Source organism: Primulina tabacum, chromosome 2 (genome assembly GCF_025594145.1).
Source record: "Primulina tabacum isolate GXHZ01 chromosome 2, ASM2559414v2, whole genome shotgun sequence".
Taxonomy (NCBI): Eukaryota; Viridiplantae; Streptophyta; class Magnoliopsida; order Lamiales; family Gesneriaceae; genus Primulina; species Primulina tabacum.
The window spans coordinates 5,479,356-5,492,076 of NC_134551.1; the positions used below are offsets into that span (position 1 = coordinate 5,479,356).

At 35.8% G+C, this 12,721-nt stretch overlaps 2 protein-coding genes across 2 annotated transcripts; one reads left to right on the top strand and one right to left on the bottom strand.

The window, feature by feature from the left end:
- Positions 1-1,213: 1,213 nt before the first annotated feature.
- On the top strand, positions 1,214-6,705 carry LOC142527487 (ABC transporter G family member 22-like). Its single transcript, XM_075632305.1, is given in 12 exon segments — positions 1,214-1,347; positions 1,501-1,642; positions 1,644-1,947; positions 3,034-3,104; positions 3,587-3,822; positions 4,071-4,226; positions 4,363-4,546; positions 4,684-4,992; positions 5,136-5,423; positions 5,562-5,846; positions 5,937-6,044; positions 6,136-6,705. Coding segments are annotated over 11 exon segments (2,286 nt in total). The 5' UTR covers positions 1,214-1,347; positions 1,501-1,519; the 3' UTR covers positions 6,358-6,705.
- An 81-nt stretch (positions 6,706-6,786) lies between these two features.
- LOC142527495 (prolycopene isomerase, chloroplastic-like) lies at positions 6,787-12,003 on the bottom strand. Its single transcript, XM_075632317.1, has 13 exons — positions 11,166-12,003; positions 10,234-10,440; positions 10,052-10,151; positions 9,511-9,593; positions 9,378-9,434; positions 8,861-9,013; positions 8,684-8,762; positions 8,425-8,573; positions 8,216-8,350; positions 7,993-8,106; positions 7,647-7,757; positions 7,424-7,532; positions 6,787-7,021 (listed from the first exon to the last, which is right to left on the bottom strand). Exons 1-13 carry the CDS (start codon positions 11,640-11,642, stop codon positions 6,948-6,950), a joined length of 1,848 nt encoding a protein of 615 aa, XP_075488432.1. The 5' UTR covers positions 11,643-12,003; the 3' UTR covers positions 6,787-6,947.
- Between the last annotated feature and the right edge of the window lie 718 nt (positions 12,004-12,721).

Below are 12,721 nucleotides of genomic sequence, written 5' to 3' on the forward strand. Positions count from 1 at the left end.
TTTAACACACACGTATTTAATTGATACTCATATGACATTTATCAAAACACACACACAATAAGGTCATACCCGACGGCCCCAACATGGATCCCATGATCCCAAACGCATTGGGGCCCGTTGGATCTGGCAAGACATCATCGGAAAACGCGGGTTGGACGATGATAACAGTGACTAATTGTATGCCATGGTTAATGGGGATGGAAAAAATTGTCCGAACACGTCTACGGTAGATATGAATGACATTGGACTGAAGTTGATTGCTCATTTGTTTTCGTAATAGTACACTTGAAAAGTCCAGACTAGTTGACAAATAGTTCGAAAAGGTCGTGTTAAAGTCTATAAAAACAGATCTTGTTGATTATTTTAATTTCCAAGTTTTCTAAATTTGTATTTTGTGTACTGACCTTGAATATATTTTTCATTCAATCATAATTATCGTGCTATTGACGTGACACTGGAAAATGAGGTTATGATCGAAAATTGATAGACTTGTTTTGTTACCATGTCAGCGATTGAACCAAAATAACTAAAAATTTAAAAATATTTTACTAAACTTAACTTTTTTAACGTGTTTAAAAAAAATAGAAGAGCGGAATTATTATTATTATTATTATTTTTTCATTTCTAATTTTCAAGTAAGCGCAAAAGCTGATCGAGAACTTAACCTTTTGCTTCTGAATTTTGGTATTATAAATTAAATTTTTTGAAAGATATTTTGCATCAAAATAAAAATTAAAAATATTTTAGTACAAAAATTATTTCGAAAGGAGAACACACATGTTCAAACACATTTGAGTAGGTCTCTTGTGAGACGGTCTCTCGAATCTTTATTTGTGAGACGGGTCAACCCTACCGATATTCACAATAAAAAGTAATACTCTTAGCGTAAAAAATAATACTTTTTCATATATGACCCAAATAAGATCCGTCTCACAAAATACGACCCGTGAGACCGTCTCACACAAGTTTTTACCAACATTTTTTATATTAATAGATATAAACTTCCCAATTAAGTTCGAACAAACAACATAAACTTAAATTTGGACTCTAAATTGACTGAAATTCAATTTAAAAATAATTTAGGGTTCAAGTGTAATTTTCGCAACCGTAGAAAAATAATTGATATTTTAAAATCTACGATATGCATGCTTATATATTATGATTAGAGTATAAAAATTTAAAATGTAAATCCCTCCCAATTAAAATGAGGGGTATTCGTGTAACTTGAAGATTCATTGGCCCTTATAAAAGAAATGCAAGCGCGCGAGTTCCCTTCAGATCGATATCTCTTTCCTTTCCTTTCCTTTCCTTTCATGTCATTTACACAACCTCACTCCAAATTCAGCTGTAAGTGTACTACTTTTCATTAATTGAATATCACAAACAAAATATGCAGATTTTAGGAAAATAGTAGGATGCCAATTTTTTGTTGTAAAATCCCTTGTAATAATAAAAATATTTAGCAATTATACAATCTTGAATTCTCATGATTGCATGCAGAAAACGATCCACAGCTATTATGGCGATGGAGAAAACAAACTCCACAGTCGGTCTTCTACGAACAAAATCCGATCAACTAGTTGAGGCGATGGCAGCGGCGCTGGCTCCAATGAAGTCTGCGTTTTCGTCTAGCGAGGCAGCGGCTACAGGGAGTTGCGGTGCCGGCGTCTGGAGGTGGTTCAGAGGGTGGTGGCAATCTGTCAAGAAAGTCAAGCAGGAGTTTCCTGGCAGCTTCACCTGGGCGAAGCGGCGGAAGTACTGGGAAGAACACACACATTCGGAAGTCGAGAAGTGCACAGATGAAAATCGAAATGGAAGATTTGAGCAGCGGCGCCGCCTTGAGCAGAGCTTCCAGCGCTAGCTTAGGCTTCTCTTTCTCCTTCACTGGCTTTACCGTTCCACCAGATGATATTGATGATTTGAAGCCATTCAGCGACGATGAAACTCGTAAGTCCTTTAATTTTGAATATGACTACAAGTGATAATTATAAAGAAAAGTTAATGCACATATTACATGATCATAAAATATATAATCTGCAAACATACCATGATGTTGATCACATAAGTATGCACGGAAACCGTACGATGTCAACCAACTGTGTCAATTTCCGTGTACACCGATAAAACGTTACTCACCAATTGGATGTGATGAAACATATCAAAAATGTATATCCAATAGGTATGTATCACCTCATTAGTGGGCACAGAAGTTGACAAAATTGATAAACAACGTCATAACAAAACTATATATATTATGAACATAGAAGTAAGATTAATGAATTTAATTTATAGTGACCCATGTGTGTCGCCATATTTATCAAATCCTATGTTAGCATAGAAGCCAAATTTAGGAAAAATGTAACTATTTGAGGGTCGAAGTTACTGATTACCTTGGTTGGATTATTTTTAGTAAAAAGAATTTTCTAGAAATTCGACTTTTAGACACGGAAGCATTTAATATCAGTGTTGTAGTCCCATGTAAAAAGACCTAAGTAAACGTGGTTCACAAAATATCCAATGATATAAATCTTTTGGAAAATAATAATTTTATTATCCTCCAAAAGTCTCGTCGTCTACCCTATTCTCCAGGCAAGTTATCCTGTCCAAACAACAAATACTTTCTTAAATTTATATATACGAATTATTAAATTATTATATGCTCAAGATTTCGATCACTTTAATGTGAAATTAATTAATTGAACTCTGAAATACACAAGCTGATCACTTATTCCATTTATTTAAAATTATTTTGATTTTTCAATTTTTAGAAATGTTAGCTAACTCAAATTTCAGTCACTTTTAGTTTTTTCTTGCAAGGTGCAGAAATTGCTTGTTTTTGTTTTTTAATAAACAAATAAATAAAATCATGTCCTCCTAAAGTTATTTAATTATCAAATTATGTCCTTCTAAAGAAAAAACAGGAACACAACAAGGTGTCTATCTGATTCATTGTCGTGATTGTGTAGTCTGAATTTCTTGCAAAGCATGAAAATGTATATTTCTGCGTAAAATTCCTGTACAATGTGTTAGCAGCTGAAGATCTTGAGGCAGGCAGGCGTAGGAAGAAATTTCACGCAAGTCCCACATTACCAATCTTCCTCAAGGTGTGTAACACGACCCCGCGAACTAGACGTGCTCGTTTTTTTTTTTTTTTTTATGTCAAATCAAAAACATCGTTAACTGATGATAATATTAAACTCAATCCCGAGTTCAATAGTCGAGCCACGATTGATTGATATTATGTATTTGGGCAGGAAGGAATCCACGGTATTTTACAGATCAATACGACTTATTGAACATATCGCTATGGTATCAGGTTCAGTCTTGTACAGAATTTCATTTTACATGGCATCTTTGTACAAGACTCCCCCTTAAAACAAGAACCAAATAATTGAAGGGACACCGTACGAATGAGTTATATAAAACAGTGTGTTAAAAACTCGAAGGACCAACAAAACCACCAAAATGACAAGATTATAAGGTTGTAGAGATGAAAGTAACAGAGGATTCCTTATTATAATGGAGTATGATTAGTGAAATCCGGGTTCGTCCACCTTAAAACGTCTATTTTAAACCATGGATGCAGTTCACGGATGTAACATACAAGTTGGTTCTCAAAGGAATAGCTTCAACGGTGGAGAAGGACATTTTAAATGGAATCACAGGCTCAGTTGTTCCGGGGGAAGTTTTAGCATTGATGGGACCATCTGGAAGCGGGAAGACGACACTGCTGAGTCTACTCGGAGGGCGAGTGACAGAGCACTCAATCGGCGGTTCAATAACTTACAACGATCAACCATATTCGAAATCACTAAAAAGCAGGTGAGTATCTTGAATCAGTTCAACATACTTAACATGAGATCTGTACGTGTATATTCTATTATGCAGCTCTACCCGAAAAAAATACGTAAGAATAAAGCTACAAGAAAGTCACGGGGACAATATTTAACACTCAACTCACCAGAATTTCATATATTAACAATTTGATGCTATGAGGGATAAAAAAATTGGGCATAGAAAACCGTAGTAACCCATTTATACTGAAATACATTATCTTCTTGTTGAAACAGGATTGGGTTCGTGACACAAGACGACGTTCTATTCCCCAACCTTACGGTAAGAGAAACACTTACATACGCGGCTCGACTACGACTTCCAAGGACATTAACAAAAGAGGAAAAGGATAAACGAGCAATGGATGTTATACTCGAGCTGGGACTTGAGAGGTAACTACAGCGGCTACCTCTGACACTTTTAAGTTTAAGACATATTGTACTTCCTTAAAACAGAAAAAAGATGTAAATGGTTCTGAAGCTTTTCAACAAACCTGATATAGATCAATGCAACACTTAATTTTACTAGGTGTCAAGACACAATAATTGGTGGCTCCTTCGTTAGGGGTGTTTCAGGTGGGGAACGGAAACGCGTGTGCATTGGAAACGAGATAATAATAAACCCATCACTGTTGTTCCTTGATGAACCTACTTCTGGCCTGGATTCTACCACGGCTTCAAGGATAATCGAGACCTTAAATGACATAGCAGAGGTAGCAATTCTGAATTCTTTCCCTGACCCTCACTACAGTTCTCCAATTTTAATTTTGTGGATCTTAACACATTGTTTCTTTCATTTTAAGGATTCCAATAGTATAACTCTTATATAATATGTCCAATACTGTGGCAGGCTGGAAAAACAGTAATTACCACAATCCATCAGCCGTCAAGCCGACTTTTCCTTAAATTTGATAAGTTGATTTTACTTGGTAAAGGGAGCTTGCTTTATTTCGGAAAGGCATCAGAAGCAATGACTTACTTTTCTACTATAGGATGTTCCCCCCTTATAGCAATGAACCCTGCAGAATTCATGCTTGACCTAGCAAGTGGAAATGTAACAGATATTTCCATCCCATCAGAATTGAAAGACAAGGTGCAAATGGGAAACATCAAAGCAGAAACAAAGGGTGGAAAGATTGACCCTGCAGTTATACATGAGGTAAAATATATTTTGACACAACAAATTAAATGAGAAATATAAACCGGTGGTTGGTTGATTTTCTTTACGTAGCTAAAAAAATGCAAAAGATAACGAGTTAACATTGCAAGCTCTTTATTTAGAAAGAAATTTTTCTCATCCAGTATCTCGTGGAGGCCTATGAGGCACGAGTTGCTGCGCATGAGAAGGAAAATATTATGGAGCCAGTATCTATGGACGAAGAAATGAAGTCTAAACTAAGTTCTTCCAAGAGAGAATATGGAGCAAGCTGGTGTGAACAATATTCCATATTATTTTGGAGAGGACTTAAAGAACGGAAGAATGACTATTTCAGCTGGTTGAGGATTACTCAAGTTCTTGCAACAGCAACTATTTTGGGATTGTTGTGGTGGCAATCTGGAAGTGATAATCCCAAAGAACTTCAAGATCAGGTAATATATTTTAAGTTTTCAAAATCATTAGCCGATAATATACAGATTAGAAGTTACCCACACTAAAACAGTACTACTAGTACTTAATCCCCCTACAAACAAGGTATCCGTTACAATCTAAAAGATATTTTATTGCAGGCAGGATTACTGTTCTTCATAGCTGTTTTCTGGGGTTTTTTCCCAGTCTTCACTGCCATATTTACGTTTCCTCAGGAAAGAGCCATGCTAAGCAAGGAGCGAGCAGCTGACATGTATAGGTTAAGCGCATATTTTGTGGCTAGAACCACAAGTGATTTTCCACTAGACCTATTGCTGCCAGTACTTTTTCTTCTTGTGGTATATTTTATGGCAGGCCTAAAAATGAATGCCGGCTCCTTCTTCCTCACAATGGTGACAGTTTTTCTTTGCATTATAGCAGCTCAGGTGCGCCTTTCTTCCATTTACCTGATCATCTCACTACTTCAACAAGATAATTCCCAACACAAGATTTACTTAACATGTGTTTTGAAATAGGGACTTGGACTAGCCATCGGAGCTACACTATTGGATATGAAAAGGGCAACAACCCTGGCCTCAGTCACTGTGATGACCTTCATGTTGGCTGGGGGATTCTTTGTGCAGGTAAGTTCCAAAACTTTAAATACAATGGTCGTAATTCTACCATCTAAAAAGCATCAAATTCAAAAAATAACATGTGATTAATAATTTGTAGAATGTCCCGGTGTTCATATCATGGCTTCGTTATCTCTCCTTTAACTATCACACGTACAAGCTTCTACTCAAAGTGCAATACCAACATATCAGTCACTCAATTAATGGGATCAGAATAGACAGTGGTTATGAGGAAGTTGGAGTTCTGCTAGCCATGGTCTTTGGCTACCGACTCCTAGCATACTTATCTTTGAGAAGAATGACGGTCCATCCAGGAGCTTAGATGTTCTGGCATCCATACAAATCACAGATGGTCACATAAGAACCAATCTTTTGGTTTCATGACTTTTGACGATCCATCAGGACAAGAAGATAAAAAGAAGCATAATTACGTCCTTAGATATTGGAACTTTTTTGCCTCCAAAAGAGGTTCAATTCCAGAGTTTGCCTTAGGTTAGGAAAAAGTATCCATTGTGAAGTCGTTGAAGACAAATTTAGCATGATCTACTCAATAGTGTGCACGGAAGTTTGACCACCAAGTTTCTTCATCTAATAAGTTGTAGAATGAGGCTGTCATATCACTTTTAGCTTGAATTGAATGACATCTCCTAGAAAATTAGCCATTCCACATATAGTTTTTGTAAAGGCTGATAAAAATTTTGAAAGGCTCCAATAAAAGGTTATCTTCTAGAATATATAAAACCCAACCTGCCATTTAGTACCTCTATCTGCATTTATCACCATTCTATCAACAGAGAGCAAAAGAAGCGGTTGACATTTGATGGCATGCTCTTGCTCATCGTGACCATACAGGAGCAACTAACAGTTTTCTGTTCAAAAGCAACATATTTTCTTCGACTTCATAAAGGAATATTATGCCAGAGTTCTCAACCAACCAAGTAGCCGAAGAAGAGCAGCATCGAGAACAGCATTTTTCTTTTCAAAACCTACATGAAATCTCGAAGAAAACATAAATCAACTGAATCCAAAGAAGCAAAGCAAATCAATTTTTCAATCCATCAAAATCCTTTTGGTGGTCAGACATATATTGGTAAGCTCGTGAAGTTCTAATTGATTCATGATCTTTTATCAAGCTAGTAATCTGCAACGGTTTCAGGAAAATAAATTGTTTGAGAAAATCAATTACCTCCAGTTTTGTTCTCTTAATCTTATTTCCGCAATAGATTGAAATTTAAAATTGTTTTCAAAGAAAAGAGTATTCTTCTACGTCCTCAAAGCATAAAAACAAAGCGCATATGCATTGATTACATAAATCCTTATCTCCTTTGACTATTTGCATCAGAGAACACTTTTTCCAAGTAAATAAGGAAACTAACAAAATCTCTTACCTAAATCAGCCGCTACTCTGTGTGCACACATAACTCCTGAAAAGGCAACAGATATAACACCTTGCCCTGGAAAGCAACTGTCTCCCACACAATACAAGCCCTTTATAGCCTAAAAATTCATTAAATGTCCAAAGTTAAAAACTAAGATTAATAGGAATAAGTAATAACAACTTTCCATTCATGGCTCGAAAAGTCGCAATGAGTGACAAATGGATTAACTAACAGTTGTATTGAACGGCATTCCTAATAAGCCTTTTGGGGTATTGCGGGGCATGGGGCCGTAGGTACCACTATCACGAGCCAGGTACCGCCTATGTGTCTTTGGGGTCCCCACCTGTCATATATAGAAGTCGAGCGATATATCAGAACAATCCCGACGTTTGAACTAAAAGAAGTGACAAGAACACCGAGTAAATTAATACGTGTATATATACATACAGTGTCACGTGATTGAGTTTAGAAGATGCAACTTCCCAGAACAACAATTTCAACATATAATTAGATTATCCGGATACATAACTAAGCAATCAGTAAACTTTGTGGCAATGTTTGGGAAGAAAATGTCATACCTTCTTGAAAACAATAGATGACTGAAGTGCAGGGAATAATTTCTTCTCAAGCCTGCTAATTATCTTTTCTGCCACAAGTTCCTTCTTGGTTTCATAATCTGTTCGAGAGAGACCCTAAAATAAAAGAGTCGTCGTCATGGTTCCGACTAATATAAAAGAAGAAAGGAATTGATCATGTGAAAATATAATGCTCTTATTTGGGGGGAAAAATTAAGTCAAATACCTCCCAGTCCTCAATGGAAGAAGTTGTAAAAATGTGAAGGATGTGCTTTCCTTCTGGAGCTAATGACGAGTCAAGAGCTGTTGGAATGCTCAAGAATATACTTCCATAAGGATCTTCTAAATATTTCCAATCATCCTACAAACTCGGAACAAATCAAGAAAATAAATAAGAGGAAAACTAATTCGGATCCTCTGATATAATCATTGTACCTCGAGGACAAAATGGTGGCAATCTGTATTTGGTGGCAAAACTTCCGCTTTAACCCCCAAGTGAATAGAGAGAAAAGATGGTGCTTTAACATAGGCCTTTCGAAATTGTTCTTCTTCTTTGGGCAAAACCTCCTTTTTCAAGAGCTTTTCTATATAAAAAAAATCAATTAACTTTCACCAAAATACTACTAAGCCTATTATGAACAATTGCAACAAGTGAAGTTGATTTTCAAGATCACACAAATTTTTGTGCACATACCAAATGTATCCCATCTAGTGGCATTTGAAATTATGGTTTTAGCATAGAATTCCCTTCCATCGGATAACTTAACCCCAACCTACAAGAAAGTGAAGCAAAATATGTAACTCCTCACACAAGATGATACGAGAATAACCATGAAACACCGCAAAGAAAAGAAAGTTTGAGCAATCTTACTGCTTGTCCATTTTCGATCACAATGTTGGTTGTGTTTGCCCTGTAGATTATATCGCTCCCGTGATTAATCAAACCTTTTGCCAATGTCTTTGCGATTTCCCCAATTCCACCAACAGGATAGTTAATTCCCCCAAAATGTCTATCACATAAAACCTGTGAGAAAGAATCTTAGAAATCAAATAATACACTCTATAATAGGATTTGATATTATTAAAATTATCATATATTTTTCAATGGTTTTATAGCTTGAAAAGATTTCCTAATATATTTGTCACAATCTAATTTCAATTATATAAAGAGGCAATGGCTGTAGTGAAGACTAAGGTCAAAACGAGTTTTACCCTTTTGGGAATTGTGTCGTGCACATCGGTGTTTATGACCGAATCATCTAAATCTTGTGTTGTGTCGACTGCTCTATTTACTATATTTCTGCTATTCATATTCAACGCAAAACAAAATAGGAACATGATGGATACAAATAAATGAAAGAGGCACAAAAACTTTTAAACAAGATTACCATGCTTGCATTGATCATAGGTGTTCGTTTAGCATTGACTGTGCTCACTATAAAACACTGTCAGAAAGAAATCCAAATCAAATAACTAATAAAAAAGAATCAATTAAGTTGATATAAAGCTTCACATTCACACCTCAGTATCAATAAAGGAGAGCAATTCAGGATCCTTAATATACTTCCGAGCTATATCACCTGTGTTCTGAGGCAGATAGTAGGCTGATATGAATAACATAAACATCCATCAATGGCAGATGTTGGAAAATTTCGGAATAATATGTGAAAGCAGTATGATAATTGCTGAGTCTTGTGATGCCATTTTGATTTACCACGCATCCTAAACATAAATCTAATGCCGATGGTCTTTCACTTCTATGATTTGGTAAAGGCTTTTGAACAATAGTAGTGGTTATTTAACCTGGCCCAAAAATGTTCTTGTTTCAAGACTCACCGGTGAGGTCATGCGTAGATGAGTTTCCTATATTTACTTCACACTGTACTTTCAGGTTAAATCACCAGGTTTACACAATAATGAAGGGGCTCTGCTCTAATCAATTGACATGCAAACCTTTTGATGAACAAGATAAGGTGATAGCCTAATCAAATTGATATATAGAATCCAGGCGACGAATAAAATATACTGCAGACTCCGAAACAGAAAAAAATATATAAACTACCCAGAGTCAAGCATTCAAGAGGCTTCTTGAAAAATTGTCCAAACAGATAGATAGGCTCCTCTAAGGATTTCAACTCCAGCGAGTTCAAGGCATTAAAGATCTACCAAAATGGACATTGAAACTTCAGTGTTAGTTTAAATCAACAGAGTGAACCACCAAAAATCATCTTAATCAAAACAAACCTTCCAGCATTCGCCATAGAATTTGAGAATTCCTTCTTCCTCGTGGGGAAATTTAGCGACAAGTTCTGAGATAAATTCACTATAATGCCTATGCACTTGGATAGAAAAACCATTAGGTAAATGAAAATGAACCGTTGTTGGGTCTGGTATGGATTGCATCCTACATCCAACTGCTTCTAGTGCTTGCGTAATCAAATTTAGATTTCCCTGAAAGGATTCATGATTTCTGTTAATGAACGATAATCACTTACAAAAAAAGATATAAATTGTAATAATCACATCTATAACAACCAAAAGAAGCAAGGACAGAACAATTGAGGCAGCACAACCCAGTGGTTGAACCACCTTAAACAATTTATGATCGTGTACAACACAGTAAAAGTCTGCGCCAGCAAAAGTGTATCCAACTTTTCCAAGACTCTGAATAGAGAACCACTTTTTTAATGTCCGAAAATAGTGCTAGTTAAGTTACATTGAAGAATTCTTACATGTTGCAAACTATGACACAAATATGATATTTGATGAGAAGCAATTGCTACGGGAATCAGCTGAAGCTACTTCAGAGATTCCTTTTTTTTCGTTGTTGTTTTGGAATAAAAATAATTGGAACTGGCTTTACTACTCAAAAGCTTCTTTTGTTTGTCATAATTCTTGGCCATAATTTTGTAGATCATATATTAATCATCAAATACACAAAAAAAAAAGGCACCATCTTTTCGAAATAACATAATTCAAAAGCATAATATAAACAATGGCATGCACAGTAGTATTGATATGGATGCAAAAAAATTTCAAATGAAACGTAAAGAGGCGACAATAAAATAACTAAGTCTAAACCTGCTTACAAGTCACAGCCTCTTCAACAATTTAAGAATTTAACAGTGGATAAATCATACATTAATGATGGAAAATTATGCTCATAATCAACCAACCTTATCGCTGAAACCGAACATAACAGATGATCCAACATCAAATGTGAATCCATCCCTTTGGTAAAACCCAGAGCTTCCTCCTGGGATCACATACTTCTCCAGAACCAACACCTTGGCCCCTCTCACTGCCAGCTGCGTTGCCGCCACCAATCCTCCAATCCCAGAACCTATAACGATGGCATCATAGTAATAACTTTTCAAATCACCTTCTGTCTTTCGACCCTCACTTTCCACCGTTTTTTCTGCATCAATCACTGATTTCAACCTGTAACGATTGCTTCTTTTTCCACGTTTAGCCCTGCCAACGACAAATCCCGGATCAAGAAACTGGTAGTCGTTGAAATTTTGCCGTTTTAAAGAATCAAAACAAACAATTCGATGCTTTTGATTCTCGGGCTCTCGTCTGAAAACAGATTTAGTCCTCCATTGACTGATGGACGACTGGGATATGGGATGCCCAAAACTTAGGATGTCCATTTTGCAACTGTTCGTATTCTTTAAGGTTAAAAATCAAGAATTCGGGACTACGGCTGCTGACACTGTCCAACTCTGGACATCCGCAGTTGCTAGAGAGGTAATTCTTGAAATACCCAAATTCCACTTTCTTGTAAATTTCACGCAAGACTGAACTTCGGACAATAAATCGGAAAAGCGAAATCTTATTTATTTCTGACTCAGGGGTTGACAATAACAAGGGGTGACTGGGAGTGGAAAAATTTGGGTGGGCATCTGGTGCAGGAATGTGTTGGATTTTTGTAGATTTTGGTCCGGGAAAGTAAGGTGTAATTAGGATGGATTAGCATCACTTTGGACAATGATTCCTCGCTTAGATGCGACAACTCAAATTAAGAATCGTACCACCCTTAAAAATTTTTGTTGGCTTTGTGCATAACGTCCGTGTGTCTCTATAATGATAAATTATGCATGACAAATGAAATAATTGCTCTTATTTTCCAAAAATTTAGTTGAGTTGATGGGATTACATTAAAAAATTATGGAATAGTTTTGAATAAATAATACAACATGTTTGGTTGGTTTGATTTAAATTTGAGATAAGATAATAAATTATATATTTATTTTTTTTAATTACAAATAAATGAAGATATGAAAGATAATATTATAATTTTATATTTAATGAATTTAATTGATGTTTAGAGATGTCAATGGGGCGGGTTTGGCTAAATTCAAGACGCTTTCCATGAAAAAAAACTTTGACTCATTACCCGCCTCACACCGATTAAATATTCTTCGGACTCACCCTATCTCGAATACGAAACGGGGTCGGGTAGACCCGTGAGATCCGTGATACCCGAATTTTTTTAAAATAAAAAGTAATTTTTCTTCTCACATAACTGAATTATGAAACAGACAAACATATAAATACACTATTGTGAAAAATTAATTCATGTCTTCGACCACACTTAATAATAACAAACAAAGTATTTTCACGACATAAAGAATTACATAAAAAAAAAGTTACTAGCTCTCCAAAAAAATCTTGACGTCCCAAAAAATAAGTCATAACATAATTTAAACAGATCAATATAAAATCAGCG

Coding starts and splice junctions, on each gene's coding strand:
- LOC142527495 (XM_075632317.1), bottom strand. CDS start 11,642: ATGGACATCCTAAGTTTTGGGCATCCCATATCCCAGTCGTCCATCAGT. Junction 8,574..8,683: donor CACTAGATGGGATACATTTG/GTATGTGCACAA, acceptor TTTTTTATATAG/AAAAGCTCTTGAAAAAGGAG. Junction 8,107..8,215: donor CTTCCATTGAGGACTGGGAG/GTATTTGACTTA, acceptor CTTTTATTTTAG/GGTCTCTCTCGAACAGATTA.